At 40.5% G+C, this 20681-nt stretch overlaps 2 protein-coding genes across 2 annotated transcripts; one reads left to right on the top strand and one right to left on the bottom strand.

The window, feature by feature from the left end:
• Window positions 1–1012: 1012 nt before the first annotated feature.
• Window positions 1013–9826, top strand: LOC137296573 (epidermal growth factor receptor-like). The gene is made up of 5 exons (XM_067828378.1): window positions 1013–1181; window positions 4115–4459; window positions 6666–6818; window positions 8213–8319; window positions 9147–9826. The coding sequence occupies exons 1-5, from the start codon at window positions 1070–1072 to the stop codon at window positions 9261–9263; spliced, it is 834 nt and encodes a 277-aa protein (XP_067684479.1). The 5' UTR covers window positions 1013–1069; the 3' UTR covers window positions 9264–9826.
• A 5104-nt stretch (window positions 9827–14930) lies between these two features.
• LOC137297032 (orexin receptor type 2-like) lies at window positions 14931–19571 on the bottom strand. The gene has a single exon (XM_067828982.1). It carries the CDS (start codon window positions 19528–19530, stop codon window positions 18277–18279), a length of 1254 nt encoding a protein of 417 aa, XP_067685083.1. The 5' UTR covers window positions 19531–19571; the 3' UTR covers window positions 14931–18276.
• Window positions 19572–20681: the final 1110 nt, after the last annotated feature.

Here is a 20681-nt window from a genome sequence, read left to right as displayed (position 1 = left end):
ACCTTTTTGCTCATCCGTTCTACCAGTGAGAGAGCAACCATTCTCTTTTCGGGATGTTGATGCTAAGGGACTCAACAGTGTTTTCAAAATGGTCAGGTATTCAGTAAATACTCTCTTACTGATGAAAATATTATGTGGACAAGTGTCAGCAACAAACGGAAGCCTACCCATGTTTTCCGTGCAGCAGGGGATTGGCTATCATGAAAAGAAATATCATTTCGTCTACTCCTCCAGCTGAACACTGAATAGTTACTCTAAGTAGTTCCAAATAGAACCCGAAACTAGGTCACGGCACTTTGCGAGACCGGTGACAAACAACCTACACTTGGTTCGGTCTAGTAAAGTCATATTTGGCGTTTGGATCCAGAACTGGTTCTTGAAAATACTCTTATCACCGGAAGTTGCCTGGAGCCCAATCTTGGATCAAGTTGTAACTCGCAAAGGGAGCCGTGAACCAGCTTAATACCGGAAGTAGCGCCTCGCGAGACTTACAGGCCCCATGGGTGCATGTTTATAAGGCCCGTACGATGGGATGTAATGATTTCATGAGGTGACAGGATTAGGGAAGGTAGGGTTTTCAATGTAAGTCACGCAACACATAGTAAGCCCTCACTAGACAATGAAAATCCCCTGGTACGTATCGCTGCAGCAAGCTGCCGTTACCTCGATGACATTCAGACAACAGTATGTGTGTTTTCACTCCCAGAACATACCATTTCACTTTTTAAAACATATTTCCTTTGCCAAGAGAATATTCATAACCGAATTACATACGATCTCATTGTGATGAACTCGGTAATTCGTTCAGCGAAGAAATCCACCTAGCGTTTCACATCAAAATATTATCAGTTAACCTTTTAAAAGCATGTAAAACTATTTTCTAATGTTTGTAAGGCCGGATGTTGGTATTTCGGAGCGGATGTTCTTGTCAGTTAATTAGATAATTGCGAACTAGAAACGATAATACAGTAAATAAAAAGGTTACTGTCGCCGTCGATAATACGTATATATTATAGAGTGTGCTTGTATTCTTCGTCATTACAGTGTTCGTTGAGTTGAGTACGTCACGATGATGCTTGGTACATTTGTGGTGTTGGCGTTGGTTACGACGACGGCTGACGGTGTGGACGGTGTGATATCGAACGACATCCCCGACACGGGCATTACGGAGAATGATACCGGTATGTACATCTTGTGAGTGAGTGAGTGAGTTTTGTTTTACGCCGCTTTTAATAATATCACTGTAGGGGACTGGCTTCACCATAAGTGGACCAGGGTTATTCGCCAAAACTAGAATATCAAAGAAAGCACCATCGAATAACTAGTTTGTGTTTGATTCCGTATCGAACAAATGTATTCTCCCTTTCGCCAACGAAACTCAACAAAGACGTGTTATGCAAGAAGATGGTAGTATTACGAAATCAACTATACTCAACAGCAAAATAAACGCAGTTTTCAAAAAAAAAGAAATCGTTCATGGCTATGTCCTTTTAAAAACTTGACAAAACCTTAGTTGCGTGTCTTTTATTCAGTATATGTTTGCAAATCAACATAAAATTGAGATTAAAAAGGCGTTTCACAAATTGGCAAGGCACAATTCAGTGGCAGTAAATATTCAAATTACATATAATTTTATTAGATGTTGTGGTATCACGTTGACCTTTTCCATTCATGTAACAGCAAGCTACACAAAACTGATGGGGCAATGATGACTTAATCGTGTTTGTGTGAGTGAGTGAGTTAGTATGATTTTAGGCCGCTTTTAGCAATACTGCAGCAATGTCAAGGCGGAGAACACCAGAAACAGGCTCCACACATTATATCCCCAGAGTTCTGAGTATTTTCACTTGCACAAAGTGATCGTAATGAATGACGGTAGCGTATGTTTGTATAGGCGTTTGGGACCATCGTAACTCTAATGTCGCAAGTGGACGAGTTCTGATCGACCACGGAGTTGTCGCAAATACAAGACCCCACAATAGATCAGTGATATTGCTGATTGCAGCGCGGTGGAAAACAAGCTGACACGGGTTCATTACTATACTGGGACGGTGTGTTAGCCAAGCGGTTAAAGTGTTTGCTCCACTCGACGAAGACCCGGGTTCGAGTTCCTAAATGGGTGGAATGTGTACATATATACGTCTTTATTTGCTCCAGTAATGACGATTTACAACAAAGAATGAATATCGGATTTGTACAACAAACACAAACATCCGAAGGGAACTAGACAGTTAGGGGATAGTTACATGGTGCAGAGAAGGTAACAAAATGAATTGACATATAGAAACAGACCGAGACAGATACGGGATACAAATTCAAGCATAGGGCTAGGAGATCCATACAGGAAGAGACAGAGTCCTTGGACTGATGATAGTCATGTCGTCTGCTTGCGTTGGACACCCAGCATTTATGTCGAGGAAAACAGATGCTTTCTTAGAAGAAGTTAGGTTGCTCAGTAGTTCGCTTATATAAAGAAGATATAACCTGGCTGAGAGGACACCTCCTTGGCGAACCCCAAGTTGCAAAATGAAGTAACGGTAACTCCCAGAACCAAGTTTTATACACAACATTTCAGTGTAGATAGAGTCAAGTAGTGACCACCTTTCGTTCAGAGGTACCGATATTGAATAGCTTTAGTTTTAATCCATCGTGCCACATGCAGTTAAATGTGTTTGGTGAATCTAGGGAAGCCACATGTAAAGATTCGTTATATTGTTGATAATGATGTATAGTATCATGTAGGTTGAAGGAACTGGATAGTGTCCTTTCTGACAGGCCATTTGTTGTTAGGAACGTTTGATGGAATACTCTGTAGGTATATTGGTCAGAATTGGGCTTTTTGTCCTCCTTTGTGGTACTGCATTGCCAGCTTGGTGGGATTTGTAGTGTAGACATAACCAGGTTGAACAGCTTAGAAAGGTGTTGATGTAAGAATTTTTCGCCATATTTGAGGTGTTCCTAAACAAGTCAATCGTCGCCACCTGCTTTAATTTTCCTGAGGAGCACGCATATCCGCCACACTTCCTCGCGGACTGTCAGTCGCACATCACAGGCTTTCATGGTTTTGTCGCTGCTTGGAGAGACACATGTCGTCTCACCCTGGCCAAGTAAGTTTGATCAAAATTGCCTCTATTTTACCCAGCAGAAAATGATTACCCGGTGGGATAGGTAACTATCATGGGCAGCTTGGGCTACATCCACTGGGTCCATTAGGTTGTATGCGACTGGGAATGATATTCATCATATTGTATGTGGAGTTAGATCTTTCCGGAGAATATGTCTCCAACACTGCAGTCTTCTGCATTACATTCTGACATTCCAGAGTGTCAGAAGGACTGTGCTCCCATTGGAGAACTCGGGCACTCTACTGATCTGCGCCAAGAGATCAGGACATTGCATCATTATTATTATCATACGAATTGGAATATCTTATGAATCGTTGACCAGGCTTTTTCTCATATTTGCTACCTACGTTCACCACAGCATGAGAAAGGCTGCAGGACCTTAACCTTCATTTCAAGGTTACAAACTGACTTTTAACATTTTACCCTTTTCAGTGAGATATCTCAAGAAACCTCTACTGGATTTCCTTTATATTTGACACCAAGCTTCGCCTATCTCAGTGAGATATCTCAAGAAGCGTTCTTTTGATTTTCTTTATATTCAACACCAAGCTTCATCTTGGGAAGTCGAGTTTTGTGACGTAATTTTCAAGGTCTCAGCGACACTTTGAAGATTTTGACTTGTCAGCGAGGTACCTCAAAAACCATTCCCTAGTTTTTTTTTCATATTTGACACCAAGCTTCATCTGTTGAAGGCGCAAGATCCAGTTGAGTTTGATAACCTATATGTTCACCCAATCAGCGAGACATAACATAAACGAGTCGCTGTATTGCCTTCTGACTACGGTATTGTCTATCTGATACAGAGTATCATCTTGGGAAGGGGCAGGTTAACTTGTGATGCTTTTGTTGACATTTAGCTTCATCTTAAACCACAAACTTCACTTTCATTACTTTTTAATACTGAACTGATAATTTACGCGATTAGTGACAATGTTTGCTACTATTACTAAAGCACAGTCACTCACTCATTACTGAATTACTCCTTGCAGTGTGTTCTGGTGGACGATCCTCCATGCAGCTGTCCACATCCGGCTCTCCGAGCTGGTGGTACAGAGATATGATACAGACATACACCAACTGTACCTACGTGGACGGCAACCTCATCATCACGTGGCTTACCGACGACAACATCAACTACGATCTAAACTTCCTGCGTAACATACGGTACGTCCGAGGCTATGTCCTGATCGCGGTTGTAGATGGATACTTTGAGCTGAACCTGCCCAGTCTTGAAGTGATCAGGGGCAACTCGACATTCACGTTTCGTGACGACCACTACGGGCTGGCTGTGCTGCTCACCAACTTTACGGCAGTACGACTTCCCCGGTTGAAAGGTAAATCGAAGGATTCTACGTTTAGCTATGACACTTGGGAGATATACATCATGTGTTGGCTCATTTCCGGATGTTATTGAGTATTTATATGGAATTTATATGGAACCGAAGGCGTTATATTCCCATGCTTTAAAAGGCCCATATGGTTTTACTGTCTACACTCATTTACATCGAGTACAGCTGCAGCAACGAAGTGTCATCGGCTGACCGTTTCAGCTGGTTCCCATGGGAGCATCTGGAACTGCTCGTCTGTGACGTCACTGCGACTTTATGTCATGGTATGATTTGAATGACATCCAAACTGCTGACGAGGCAGCAATACAATTGTGTGCAATATGTGTACGTGTCAATATGCAGCGAGCTGCCTTGCACTTTCGTGGAATCGAATGCAATTCGATCAACCTGGCAGATGAAAGAGCACGGTTACAAGCGAGTGACATATTACTTTATCTTACCTCACACATAAATGTGGCTTTCTGACTGGTTAGAGGTACATTGGTAGTACTTCTTCATCTTGAATAACATTGAATTACATACCGAAACATGAGTTTTATTAATCTATTCAGACAAGGACGTACTTTCCAGCCGATCCGAATTATGTCGTGTGAAAGTGAAAAGAGACACCACAAACAACTCTGGTTACACTGAATTCCAATTCCTTGTTTCATGAGAAAATGGTATCTACACACTTTAATAACACTATATTTCTATATTTAATGTCGAGGTTTAGGCAGCATACCTTAACTAAGAAATCAGAGACTGCGCCGTTTGATGAGGTCGTAAAATGATTCACAATGCATCTAGCTCACTGGTTACACGTGCTACATGCTTTTTGCGCTCAGAACGCCAAAGCTTTCCAGCGGCAGAGCCTGGTATTGAGATTTCCACGATTATCAGGTTTCCGTTCGTCAGAGCTCGCTGTACGGCGTGTTTTGCTAGGATTAGAAGGAGAGTAGTGTTGCAATATACAAGTGCTTAGACGTATCAGATCATACTGATTAATATTTATGTACCCATTTATATGTGTTAGTCTCAAATTCTGGACTGGTTATCGCACTCAGTTGCGCAGTAGGACGGAACCCAGTAAACAGGAAACGAGACTGTTCTGTACTCAATGTTTTGACATGGCATGATGCACGTAAATTACCGATGTTTTGAGAATGCAAATGGATGGAAGTGAAATAAGAAAAGATTTGCCTCGCATTCCAATGAATACATTTTGACAAAACTTTCAGTTTAGTCCCTATAAATATTTAGAAGTGTAACTGCGGCGTCTTTAAGACAATACCTGAACGAAAAAGGTGCAAGATTCGAATCGTTTGATTCAAGCATGTTGGCTGAAGTGTGCGATCCAATATCCATGCTTCAAACAGTTCAAAATTAACATTGAGGTGTTCGGTAAGATAAATACCTTGTTCACTGGTCCCTCGGGGCACATGGGTTGATGTACAGCCCGAAGGGCTCAGGGAACATAAACAAACATCGAGTTTACATGAACCCATGTCCCCCTCGTGACCAAAGAACAACTTATAATGTTACCCCTGGAGATGCCAAAGTGTGGGAATTCCTTTGGTACTTCGTGCTAGTAGTGTTTGGGCTGCTGCCTGACTCCGGTACTCCTTTTTATGATCCAGTAGCCGTGCTTCAAACAGTTTCTAAATTCTGTTACCTGGACCTAAGAACCCATGGGTTGATATACCTGTATCTTTATTTATGTTCCCCTTGCCCTTCGGGAACATATGCAAACATAGATGGTACATCAACCTATGTCCCCGTCACGACCAGTGAACATCTTATAATGACGCGCACTATTCGCGACGTAGTTCGCCCTGTTCAATGAATGAGTGAGATAAGCTTTAGCAGTGTTCCAACAATATGCCAGCGGGGGACACCAGATATGAGTACACCTGTGAACTTGAATATTGGAGGCGGTGGGATGGCCACATGGCACGTCAAAGACCCGTGAAGCCCATTTGTGGTGTCCGTTGATATTGCCACTAAGCGATGTAAAACCATACTCATCCAAGACACTAATTGATCAACAACTGATCACACGCTGGAAAATGGTAATCACCATTGTTACCCTTCCTGGCATTGCGTCAAAGAAAAACGACTCCCTACATGGGTACAATGTGTGAAAACCATACTCACTCACTCGCTGTAATGGTAATGACTGACTGTGCTGAAATTACACCTTACTTTTCAGAGATCACAAATGGAAAGGTTATCGTTCTTCAAAATCTTCCGGACATTTGGATAGAGATAACAAGAGACTGGGACCAGATTGTACGAGGCAGGGAAAGCAGGTATCCCGGGACTGTCACCATTCAGCATGATCACCCCGTCGCCCGTTATTATGGTAAGGACAGAACAGATTGTGACGGAAGTCTTATGATGCCACTTCGGTAAATCGAAATTTCTCGTTTTTTTGGTTTTTTTATCATTATTTTTTGGTTGAAAAATGAATTTAGTAGGGGGTTGAACCAAAACTTCTAGTTACTTATGTTTTTGGGGGGGTTGTTTGTTTTTGTTTCGTTTTTTTTGTTTTGTTTTTTTGTTGTTGTTTTTTGTTTTTGTTTTTGTTTGTTTGTTTGTTTTTTTTGTTTTGTTTTGTTTTTGTTTTTTTTGGGGGGGTGGGGTGTGTGCGTGGTCGGTTTTTTTGTTGGGTTATTTTGTTGTTGCTTTTTTGGGGTTTTTTCTTTAGTTTAAATGTTTTTCGAAACGAGCATGCACGTGGTGAGGTTTTCAAACTGAAATTCATCTCTTTTTTACTATTTATTCTTTCTTTTCGAGTATTTATTAGCCGTGATTGGAAATATTCTGCATGGTAGTCCTTTGCCAAACCGATATTATAGGTTTGTTATATCGTTCGATGATGATTAAATGAAATCGGATCTATGAGATTCGTGCAATGTTGTATCTAACACATACCACCCGTCCTTGCGGGATTCAAATCTGGCACATCACACGGCAATACCATATACGTATAATGCTCCATCCAATTTCGCAATTGCCTTCTGGTGCGTAGTTAGTTTGTGGTATGACAATAGCACCTAATTTATTGCCATTGCTCTGTTTTGTCATATCTGTCACAACTTCAGCCTTTGACATTCACACACGTATCGCTGTACTGTTATTATTCGTGTGTTACCACGGATGGGGAACATGTAATGTCATCACCGTCAGATAGAGGGTTTCATTGGGCAGTGTAACGATCGGGATCTGTGTGTGAGCATCACTCATTCACGGGGTCTTCCGTCTTATTTCAATTTATATGATCTGTTTTTATTAATTCTGTTTCTTTCTCCTTTGTATACCGCTCTACATGCCATTGTACTAAGAAACCTTAACGCCAATAATGTCGTAAGAATTGCGATTACCTTATAATTAGTGCACACACGTACGCGCGCACTCACACGCACACATTCATAGAAACACATTCATGTTCCTTTGTATAGCGCAGATATCCTGTTTAAAGCTCTGAGGCGCTTTGTTTTCCTTCAATCACTGGATGCCCATCACAACAGCACATCTTATTTTCAGTTTCAATTCCCTTGGGAACATACACAACTGTCGTCTAGTCAAGAACAAATAACGTGCATTTATTGAAATGTAACAATTCAGTGGACATACAACGCTCAAAACACAATGCTACAGATTTCTCGCAGAATTTTTCATAGAATTCAACTAAATGTTGCACGGAGAATCACAGTATCTGACAGTTTGACGTTCACGAAACTGTCGTGTTCGTAGATGTGTGTCCCTCCCACTGCCCTCGGAGATGCTACTGGTACGGAGTTGGATGCTGTCACCATCAGTGTGCCGGGGGGTGCTGGGGACCATCCCCCTACCAGTGTGAGGTAAGACCGTGGGGATGTCACTAGTAAGTGTTGCTCGTCGGAACCCGGGGTGTAGGTACTCTCACCTCCAGTATGTCATGGGATGCAGAGGAGCAAAGCATGCAGTGTTTATTGCCCACGATGTGTTTCACGAATCGGTCAAAAAATCATTGAAAAACAATGTTTGATGTGAATTGGTCTCAGAACGAATATAAAGAGACATAGTCAATGAACTAAGACAAAAATGCGTTTGATGAAAATGGCCACTGCGCCAATGTGAATTTGAAGATGAATTTCTCCACTAACCTTGGGAACCAACTACAAACCTTACGCAGATAAACTGCACGCGAATTATGCATCAAACTGTTGGAAAAACATGTGCAAGTATCGAACATGCTTGCGTTTTGGTGTAACGTTTTGTCAATAATTCACCATTTTTACTGAGTTTCATCATTTATCGAACTCATTACACTAATCTTTACAAGATCCCGGTTAGAACTTGTCTTCAGCAACTCGGGATCGGGAGGTCAGGCTTGCTCACTTGGTGGGCACAACTGTATCCCAACTGCGTACTTCGATGCTCATAATGTTGATCACTGGATTGTCTGATCTATCATTTACGCCGCCATATAGCTGGAATATTGCCGAGTAGGGTGTAAGACAACCAACCACCTGAAACTGTAAGAGATTCAATGTAATTTTGGTTCTTGATGGAGCCACAAAACCGTTATAAAACAATTTGATTCTGGAGTCACTGAACCACTGAATTAGAATTTTAAAAAATGAAGGTTTATTGTCCATTGAAACTGATTTACATCCATGTTTCGTCTTCCTCCTGTTTCTCCCAGACGTGCAAGGATTTCGAACTGGACGGCGAGTGTTTGAGTCATTGTCCTAATGACACGTACTATCGGCACGGCAGAAGATGTCTACGGAACCCTTGGTACAGAGGAAGATATCACTGACTTTAGTGCATTCAGCTACCCGTATGGCAAGCCTTTTCCACATTTAGTTCAAAATTACTGATATTTTTAAATGTTTTAACGATATCTGGAATTAAATTAGAGATATCCCGAATTGGAGATATCTTGTATAAATTTCAGATATCTCTAGCAGAGATAATCACAGATATCTGCAATGATATTCACGGATTTGAGGAAGCATATTAATGATATTTTCAAATGCATTGCTGATATCGTAAAACAGGTTGAAGGTGTAACAATATGATTTACAGATATAAATCTCCATGTTCTTAATGGCATCTTGTAATCTTATACAGATATCATGAATAAATACTGATATCTTGAAGGGAGATAACTCCCCCGTCAAAAAGATTTCCAGCTTTCGGTGAGGTTCCCAAGTTCATTGTTCGATGCAAATCGGTATAATTACCGTATTTACCGGTGAGTAGTTGAATTGTTTAGTGGATACTGACCAAAACTATGTGGGCAGGTGAATCTTGAGATTTTCAGGAAAGTGAAATTGATATGGGTTTTGTAAAAAAATAAACAAAGATTTTAATAAATGACGTTTGACTTTTGAATTTGATTGATTCAGGACAGTCAGAAAAACAAATATATTTTCATGATGTATTAAATATGGCTGTAAGCCTAATTACAGAGCGACGATGACCTGATTTCATACATGACTTAATATAGGACGAAAGGTCCTCTTTCATTCTTTTAAAAAAGAAACACACAGGCTCTGGAAAAGATTGCTGAGTTAAAAAATGCATATTTTATGTAATTTTATAAACACAAGGATGACACCTAAGTTGTGAACTAACACATATTATGGACACAAAATGAGGTTCTTGACGAAGGGGCAAGAAATAGCCCAGAAACGTTGTGTAAACAATATAGAGGAAGTTCATATCCATAACATTTTGTCTTATATGGACACAAAATGTTCTGTAGTCTCAGTGCCAGTAATACATCAATGACGCAGATGAAAGACCTTGTGAAAGGACTCTTGGTGTTTCAATTCTCGAGGTAAAACAACTATGCGAAGTGTGTATATCACATTGGCAAATTCGCCCAGAACGTCGTCACACCCATTCCTGAAGATATAAGCAACAGCGGTCTACAAATCTGAATATTTGGAACGGTTTCAGATAGCAGAACTGTCCATTCTTTCAAACAACGATCACAAGGGAGCTTCATCCTGTGAAGATCCTGGTTAGAATTGAACTTAGCAACCAATGTTAAAGGCGACTAACGTGGTCTTGCTCCCAGACTTGATTGACACATGTCATCGGTTCCCAGTTCTGTAGATCGATGCTCATGTTGTTAATCTGTTGTTTTTCTTTCAGTTTTTCAATTATTGAGGTTTCCTCAATCAATACTCCTGGTGGAGGTACTGGAATCTGATTTTCGGAGTGCTTAGTTCACTCTGAGAAAATCTTGGCCAGATCGTGTCATAATGAGTGAGCGGGTAAGTGAATGTTGTTTTGTGCCACTCTGGGGCATAATCCTGCACATAGGTTGCATTCAACATCAGACTTTAACCCACTACCCCTTATTATGTTAGGGGTACGTGTTAGGCGAGAACAATAACTCTTATTCCCCCGCGTCAGTAAGATGTCTTTAGGGGATAACGCACTGCTCATCTAATCATGCTGTAAACAATTCGAGTGATTGAGCTGAAGACCAAGGATGTTCACTGGTAATATTGCTTAGTGAAGCACATGACAAAGTATGATATCACAGATCGTTTAGGTAAGAGATATTAAGGAAAATTAGCATTACATGGTTATCAGCTCGTGTAAAGTGTAAAGATGGAGCTGTATCAGGCTAACTACTGTCCGTTTCATTTCATTTGAGACAGATGACTTGCTCAATAACACAAAATCTGATGATTGCACAAAACCAGATTGTGCACAGCTACCTGATATCGACAGACCAGTTGTAATGATTTGTCTCACAACTGTTGATACCCGACTAAAATTTTTAATTTATTAGAGGGGGTAACTTTCTATTAGAACAGCCATGTAAACGACGAGCATGTCTAGTGAATTTTCAGTTCCCATATTGCTGTTCCCATAAAATGGATATTGACAATACTAACCAAAATGTTTCCATGACAAGGCGTGCAAAATTATACAAACAGGTATTTATGAAACTTGTAATAACTTCTGAAATACTTTGTATATACAAATAAAACCAAATCCAAATTAAAGGGCATTCATTGATCTTTAATTGAACATAGACATAGTTTTAAAGTATATTAATTAAATGTACACCACGCACCAATATATCGATTCGAGTGTTTTCAAAACCGGACAAAAGTATGACTTGAAAAAAACAAGAATAAATTTATGTTTGCTAATATGTAATATAACTGCATACGTAAGACATGTTGAAGATAAGGGCTCGCCCTAGTGTAGCCCTCTACAGCACGGTCATTGGGTGGAGAAAGTTACGTGTGGTTACACAACTTATCGTAACTGGTAACTGAAAAGCCTCGACGCTGATTGGCAGATCAGTGTGATTCACCGCTTGTTGTCATAACGCGAGGATGTGTCGTAACGTTGTAACAGACCTGGTTTTATTAATGAGAATCTGATTCATCTTTCAAGTAAATGCAGCGTTCTAACTTCCGGATCGCGGGCACTTACCTCTAGATCTCTTGTCAAGAAACGAGTACAATCCAAGATGTATACAGGGTTTACACTGTTGTTCCACGCCGCATCAGAGCTTTCCATCGACTTTGATAAGTTGTGACTCGCAGTAAATGTTTTTGCAAGGCATTTTCAAAATTTGTGAGGCATGAACATGTTATATCAATGTACAATTTCTATTATTAATTCTAAAATTAACCCAAAGTTTGTAAAAGCATAATTTGTGACTTTGTGCCATGATGTAGTGCATGATTATTGTATATATATTTTTTGGAGTTATTTAGATTTCCAAAACCAATTGCGACAGCTGTGACTAATATTTTGGGAATATTTTACAAATTGTTGAGTCAAATAGGCAGGAATTGTGCGTCAAGTGAAACCTTGTCGCAGTGTGACATGAACACCCACGGTAGACTGACACCGAGTCGATGTCCTCTCACGTGTGATCAGTTGTTGATCAGTTTAAGTCGTGAGTGAGTGTGGGTTTACGTCGCTTAGCGGCAATATCAACGGACATCACAAATGGGCTTTACGGGTTTTTGGCGTGCCACGTGGCCATCCCACCGCCTCCGATATGGTGGGGTAGCCTAGTGGTTAAAGCGTTCGCTCGTCACGCTGAACACCCGGGTTCAAGTCCCCACAGGTATACAATATGTGAAGCCCATTTCTTGTCTGCCCCTTGATATCGCTGGAATATTGCTAAAAGCTGTGTAAAAGTAAACTCACTTACTCACAAGCGTATCGATGGGTGCAACATTAGGTGGCATGACTGATCGTTCTCATTTGTTATTATATATCAGATTCATAGTCATTTAACCCGCGATTTTTATCATTCGAACTGATGTAACTGTTTTGTAATAAATCCTGAGAAACGTGTATCCGGCTCGCGATGTGCCATGGAAGCCAAATGTGTTAGGCCCGTAGTTGTCATCAAATGTCTAATGAAGTGGATGGCGGGGCTCCATGACTGGACTTTTGTCTGCTTTGCTCTTGATGGTTTGCTCGATGGCCATGATGTCAGCTACTGGCTTAATTGGTCCACATTAGTTTTACGGGTGTCCGTGATATAAATGTGAATACAAACTGCGGCTATAAACAGCATTCCTAAGATTCCTTCATTACAAATAATGATTACTCCATCAATAATGCACAGGTGCATTGTATGAAATTATGTTGTTCGAATGACGCTACGCCCTCTTTGGGTTTTTTTCTCTAACGAATAGTACTATAACAAAGATACCTCCCTCCCTCTTGCGCGGACGTTATGAACTGAAAACTCAGCTGTAACACTTTCAAGCTTCAGCTGTAACACTTTCAGCTGTCGCAGGTAGTCTTATCGCACTGACTTACCCCTGCGGAGGTAACTGTTCAAAAGCAGGAACGTATCCCACCATTCCTGTCAAATCATATTACGTGAATATAAGCATGAGTTTTAACATGTTTTTTTTTAATTTTTATCAGAACATACATATCCACCGTCTGAAAGTCCCACTCAAATAATCTTTTCTCGAGGGAGGTACGGGCGGAAGTCACACTCAAAAAGATGCAGAAACCGAGACAGCAAAACAATCTCCACCTTTACCTGAATTCCATAGTTTCACGTCCAAAACCTGTGCATGTTTCATTTTGAACCGATAGATAATCTCGTTTTTTCTACTGCAGTACAAGCATTTAATATGCCTCTCGCTGAAATAAGGTCACTGCATACTCACTTCTGGGTTAATGACGTTATTTCCGGTTTAAGTGGTGTTCCAGTAGTTTTACAGCGAGTTAATAGGCTTCACACATTTACCGCGAAAGTCACCGCCCCTTACGTTTTAAGGAAAATATAGTAAGTCCAGTTAATCTAGATTTATGAATCAGAACGTTACGCACACAGTTGGTTGTCATCACTTCCGGTTACGGAAATGCATGTCATATGGGAGGAGTTGGTTGTGCTATTCATTGGAAAACACTGTTGAAACTGTATTAACTGTTTCTGTTTAGATTCAGTTGTAGCGGTGATGTGCTGATTGTAATTTTATGACTGGGAATCATGATTGGTTTGTAAGTAGTAGGCTTAGTCTATCAACCCGTAACCTAGTACACTGCATATAGAGGATCAGTGCATTCCTTTTACATCTCATATAACATCACCAACAGCAGTTGCGTGGCGATTATTTTACACCATGAATATGGGGCCGGTAAGTCTCTACTTCTGGTAGTATGGTGGTTTTTGGTTCCATTTGCGCGCCAACTTGTCATATACGAGACGGAGCCCAGCTTACTTCCCGTACCAGATTTCCAGTGACAGGTATATATTCAAGAACCAAGTCTGGTTCCAAATTCAGCGACTGCGAAATATGCCCTTACTAGATCGGAGTAAGTTATCACCGGGAGTACTAAGTACTGTGACCTACTTACGTTGCTGCTAGATGAATACTATCATCACGTTCTTAAATGCTATAATCACAGATTTCATATTCAGCTGCACTGGCATTTGTCTGCTTTTATTCCATTTGAAGTTATATTCAATTGCCAGCGGTATTTCCACTGAAAATGCTTTGCAGCAGTTTTATACATGCTTGTTAATACACAACTTATATTTGTTGTTTTCAAGCCGATGTGGTAACGGGGTATTGGACTTTAACCGAAATTAAAACGGAAAGCTACCTACATCTAACAACTTTGATCAGATATAAACTTGACAGCATATGCACATACTCGGTCTGACGACATCACTTCCAGTTTGGAAACAATTGAACTATTGAAACAGAAAGTGTCATTTCGATACTAAACCTTTTTCAGTGGCGTCAGCAAATGTTCTGGCACCCAGTTACTTTGCGGGAGATTATCATATGACTTATCGTCGTGTCAATAACAGTTCTCCATGGATACGAAGTGGATGTGTAAGATGTGAACTGTCTTGGATATCCAAGTAACACGTGGTCTGATAAACAGTGAGGCATAATTTGAGGCACGTCAAATTCACGTTGAACATTACATGGGGCTGATTCATGATCAATAAACAGGATTGCAACGAAAAAAGTTTATTTATTTCAAAACTTCACAAGACAACGAGATGATGAAAACAATGGCGTTTCTTATTTGATACAGAATCTGAAACTATACATACTAGGGTCACCATTTAAATGAAATCATTCTCAACACTGTTGAAAACAAGACACGCTGTATATGCAATGATATTTCCCGTTATTTTCTGATGAAATCGCACTGGTTTAGAGGTACATCATACAGTAGACGGAAACCCAGTTTCTGTTGAAACAAAATGAGCAGCCAAACTTCAATGGCCGGTGGTAATGGCGATGAAGAAATGAAAAGTCTATAAACACAATACAATACAATACTCTTCCAATGCAAGGTATTAATGGACATCAACAATAGCGCACATATCTACATTGTCCAAAACACGACATAATATTTAACAATACTGATAAACAGTAAACGTAGAACACATGCAAATTCACGATATATTGGTCAGGCTTTCTAAATGTTTCGTCTACTATCTTCGGCTAGTTCCGTACAGGCGAGTGGTAGCAAATACCCTACCGAATACCGAAATTCATATATCTTAACAAAACAGCACTCATATATACATATAAACTTCCACCTTACTGACAAATCCAACTTACGCACAAAATCTATTGCTTCAAAGACTCTTGCTGCTATTTCTTAAAAATAATATGTTTTTATTTTTAAAAAAACACACAAAAAACATGAGAGATGACGGGGAAGAACGTCATAATGAACATTATTTTCAATTCTTTTCAAACATCTAGACTTAAAAAATAGAATTATACCAAAAGCTTTTTGCTTTCAGCGGTTTTCATCAAAGTTTTAATTTTCTTCTGGTTCTCACAGGCACTGTTGGCGTAATATTGAGAGAGTGAATGAATTGAGTTTAACGCCGCTTTAGGAAGTGTTGAAGATGATCGAAGGAAAATGATCAGAAAAACAGGCACATTGATCTAATACCAAACAGATATTGGATTCAGACTGGGTTACACAAAAATACATCTACAGCAGTTGTTACGCTGATACCTCTCGAAAATATCAACTATCGAAACACAATACAAACTGGCAATATACACACTGACAGTACCAGGATGTTGCGGAACCGGAAGAACAAACCATTTCTACAAAGGGAGATAAGTCATTTTAAACAGCGAGTAGGCGCTTCCAAGGTTACTGAGCTGAGGTTAGTGTCCTCACATTAACATACATAACGCACGTGAGATCCGTCGCTAGTTTGGCCCGCAAACAACAATAAACAAGCAACATGGAAACACACAATGCTAGAAATAACACAGATCCAGAAAGCATCAAATATATGGCGACACAAACCATAAAGCACTCTCATAATGTTAGTATGTACACAACACATAAATAACAAGTGAAATCGTATTACACGGACAGATATTTACACTGATAAAACATTAACAAGTGAAATCTTGTTAACGTCATGAAATCTGACAAACGTAACATTTACATCGATATTTCTTCACATCAGACAGAGCTAACTACAGCTGATTAAAAAATACTACAAATGACCACAGCTGATAGATACCAATAGGTACCAATACGTAAGTAGATACTAATTTCTTACGACAGTGACGCATATATTATGTTCAGAATAATCAAAATGTTTAAAATCTGTGTTTGTTTCTTTACTTATTTGTAAAGCTACCATCTCTTTTATTAATTATTAAGTCATTATCAAATATTTTGACACAGATGAACAGTGATTTATTTGTTTTCTCGGAAAGACCATCATTTACTCAACAAAATTAATACAGTTGTTGCCATAAGTCACAAAGTAACTAAATACCAGCAGACTTATTCGGTCACCCTGACTGATGCCTATCCGTGGCTATTAACTTAACTCAACGTGTCCCCCTGATCGTCAAAATCATCCTTCTTCGATCCTGTCAGTAATACTACTACATTTTTTAACTTGTCAAATTACGCATATTTATTCTTTGGTGTACGTCGACGGGATGAGAAAAATATCCATTTCTTTATCTTACATCAAACATTTTTTTTCTGAAATGTAATAGGAATGTTAGAAATGTTTAATGTCACTCGCAGCGTCAGTAAAAAATGAAAGTTATAATACTGATCCGTCGTTAAGATGGTTCTAGTTTTGGATCAATTTGTACTGAATCTGGGTTAAGGATTGCGAAAGGACGAACTGATTACTCCTCCCGAACTCGAAATTACGGCCCATATCCTGATTGATATTAGTTTACTAACACATAGGAGACGGAGTCGAGCTTACACCGACGTCACGACAAGTTCCGACCAGCGGACACATGTGACTAATACTACGTCTAAACTCCATCCACTGTATTGAAGACACTGACGCTTCGCAATGTTTGTCTCCCGGGAAATAAATATATGCAGGATGAGTTTCGTGACTATTTACCTTTATGTTTGAAAATGATTCTTATGAACGGTCCCATTTTTTTCATCTTTCAAACTTATAAGGAAGAAACCCTAAACAATCAGGATCGAAAATGATTATTTTAATGTCTACAACGTGATATAAGAACATGCACATATTTTCAGTGTGGTGTTTCGTATATACTCTACCATAAAGACCACCATCGATACCTCAATCCATGTTAAAATGGGGGCTGGGAGAGAATCCGAAAAAGCGTGAAAATACAGGAGACAGAATTCATGTGAAAAATATCTCTATTAAATCTACGTAATTTTCAGCTGTTTGAATTGACAGATAAACAGTTTCAACGTAGGGTATATGAGTTGGTGGTTGAGTTGGAATCGTATTTCATGTTGTACACCTGGTGAGGGAGTGGACTTGAAGTGATGACTTCACTTTGATGTAACGTCTAGTATGGTGGGTGACAAAACAATAGATCAGGGGTTCGAACCTAGTGTCATGTGTTTCTGGCACAACTAACAGTCCCACCAAGCGAATAGCCTTAAAGGAAAGGGCCATCCGCAGCACAGTATATGGGACGAAAATATTCTTAACAAAAGATGGATGTTTCCTTTGTGGCATACGATATTTTGACACATATCACACAATCGTTAATTTTCATAAAAATACACCCACAAGGTATTCTAAGCAGATACAAGCATATGTACTATAGGAATGAGAGCAGATGGGCCAGCCACCTCCGTCGTGGGTTGTATACAGCGAACCCTCGTTAATAGCAAAACCCCCTTAATCAGAACTACATTGCCCTCCCATGAAATCGTCCGTCTTAGTAGGTGTCCGTTAAAGTCCTCTTATACGTAGAGACATGACCAACAACGATCGCCCAGAAAGTGAGGGGGCCGGTCTAGCGGGGTATGCTATAGTCGGGTTTGATACACTAAAAGCTACATGACAGTCAACAGTCAATAGGGATCATTTCTTTCTTCGTGCTTCTGTCAGAGTCACATTTCTGGGGATATCTCCTTCTCCTTCTTTCACAACACAGAAGCTTCTTGATCGCTATCTTCGCCTGGCGTCTGAAGTTAATGTTCAAGAAACTGTAGATGATTGGATTGATGGCGTTATTGATGAGAAAGAACTTGGAGAAGAGCTTGCTTGTAACGGCGGCAGTGGTGCTCTGAGTCTCTTCAATACTTTTGTCCACAGATCTTATAATCATTATGACAATAGCGGGCAAATAGCTTATAAGGAAGGCTACAGTGACGGCGAAAAGTACGATTGTCGTACGGCTTACGTGGAGTTTGGAGGCGTACGTGGACAAGCTTGCGAAACGGGATCGTACTGTTTGTGTGGCGGAGACGGTGTGGCCGTTGCTGTTGGAGCAAGAGTCCTCGTCACTGACACTTGGAAGATATTTGACCCGCATCTTCTTGCGTTCATGTACTTCTTCCGTCGGTTTGGAGATCTGGTCTCCGATAACCATCTTCTGTCGGCTCCGTATCTCCATCCAGATCCGGATGTAGAGGACCGTCAGGATGAGGAGAAACGCCACGAAGATCAGCATGAGAACTCCATAGTACACGATCTGGAACACCTTGTTCTTGTAGTCCTTGTCGATGGAGCAGTCGTAGCCCAGGATGTTTGTGTTGGGGATAATGGGATGGCTGATGCCGAAGATGACTGCTGCGGGCGCCGAAAGAACAAGTGCCATAACTGCTGCTAGAATACACAACATCTTGATCTTAAACAAGCTGATCACCATTAACGGACGACAGATTTTAAAGTAACGGTCAAAGGCTATTTCAAGCAGGACACACGCCGACCCGTATATTGAAAACGTCTCGGCAAACCGGAAGATCTTGCATCCTGACGAACTGTAGAAAGCATATGGATAACGAAGATCGTAGATCTCGGTCGGCATTCCCACCAGGCAGGCGACAAGGTCAAAAATGGCCATCGTTAGGATGAAGTAATTGGAAGATGTCTTCTTGAAGCGACGTCGATAGACGTAGACAACAAGGCCGTTACCAAAGACGCCGGTGACCATAAGCATGGCAACGTAGATCATTACCGGAATGTACTGAAGTGCATGTCTGTCGTTTTCTTGCATCAGTAGCTCATGGTCCACTTCGGTCATGGACGAATTACATACGGGTTCTGAACAGTTGACTAGAAGAGGTGATGGGGACATCATACTGGCGTTCATCATCTGCAAAATAAGAATAATAATAATATTATTGAGAGTGAGTAAGGGTACCTCAGCTGATGCTAAGTCTTACCAGCCTGACTGTGCCAGGACCACCGACCTTTCTCTGATGAATACATTTTTTAATCTGTAAAACCTGATAACAGTTACAGCTGAATGGGTGCTGTTTTGCGCTGCATTCAGCTATATCCCAGGTATTGAAGACACGTCATATAAAACTAAATCTGTGTTAGGCAAAACGGTGTCTGATGTCATAGGTATTGCGACAAAATCGATCAGGTCACTCACTGCAGTAGCCTAGGCCCCGGGGTCCCGATCCGCAAGGCGTTCGTAACGTTACGATCTGTCGTAACTCTGCACTTAATCATAGGTCTACGAATGTCGTAGGGCTAGGAACGGTATGCGCATCGAGACCGTGCAGTGTTCTGCAGAACTGGCGACATACTCGAATAATGCGGCCGAAAGCGAATCCATATTTATTTTGCATTTCTTTGATTATATCTTACGACCAATGTGAAACAGATGAAAATAAGTTCCTCATCGGGTTACTCATGGATATGATGCATGACACTCGCCTGTGATACCGGTATCAAATTCATCACCATAGAGCATTAAGCCATGCATTATTTTGCCAGAAAGCATAATTCACGGAACGCCGCACCTGCCTTTTATAGCATATTAGTCTCAGTTAAAACCGTTGAACCTAACATATTTCTTTGTCGCCGTTGCTGTATTACTTTCCCTTTCGCTCAGCCCTTTGATGTTACTGGGTGTACGTGAGTATGGTCGTACGCCTCCTTTAGCAATATTCCAGCAACATGACGGGGAGGGACACCAGAAATCTCCCATGTGGAGAATCGAACCTGGGTCTTCAGCGTGACGAACAAACACTTCAGTCACTAATCTACCCAATATCCCCGTAATGTTATAGCAACTTTATCAACTATACATTTTCTACAGGCCCAGTCTCTGAATCTCAAAGGGGCTCCATTTTAATTTAAAGGGAGTGAATTCCAATGGCAATATTACATTCTGAAAGACTACGCATTAACCTACGTTTCTCTATATGTTCAGCGTTCTTCCAATGCATGTGTACCTCAAATAGCTGACAAGTGTCACAAGCATGAATCCTGCTCTAAGCGACAACCTACATA

Source organism: Haliotis asinina, chromosome 9 (genome assembly GCF_037392515.1).
Source record: "Haliotis asinina isolate JCU_RB_2024 chromosome 9, JCU_Hal_asi_v2, whole genome shotgun sequence".
NCBI lineage: Eukaryota > Metazoa > Mollusca > Gastropoda > Lepetellida > Haliotidae > Haliotis > Haliotis asinina.
Note: the sequence above shows the minus strand (reverse complement) of the source record. Positions and strands in the feature narration are given on the sequence as shown.

What these genes read in the sequence shown, in the direction of transcription:
- LOC137296573 (XM_067828378.1), top strand. Translation starts at nt 1,070, where the DNA reads ATGATGCTTGGTACATTTGTGGTGTTGGCGTTGGTTACGACGACGGCT. An exon ending in CCCCGTCGCCCGTTATTATG is followed by an intron (nt 6,819 to 8,212) that starts GTAAGGACAGAA and finishes TCGTGTTCGTAG; the next exon opens with ATGTGTGTCCCTCCCACTGC. An exon ending in CATCCCCCTACCAGTGTGAG is followed by an intron (nt 8,320 to 9,146) that starts GTAAGACCGTGG and finishes TGTTTCTCCCAG; the next exon opens with ACGTGCAAGGATTTCGAACT.
- LOC137297032 (XM_067828982.1), bottom strand. Translation starts at nt 19,530, where the DNA reads ATGATGAACGCCAGTATGATGTCCCCATCACCTCTTCTAGTCAACTGT.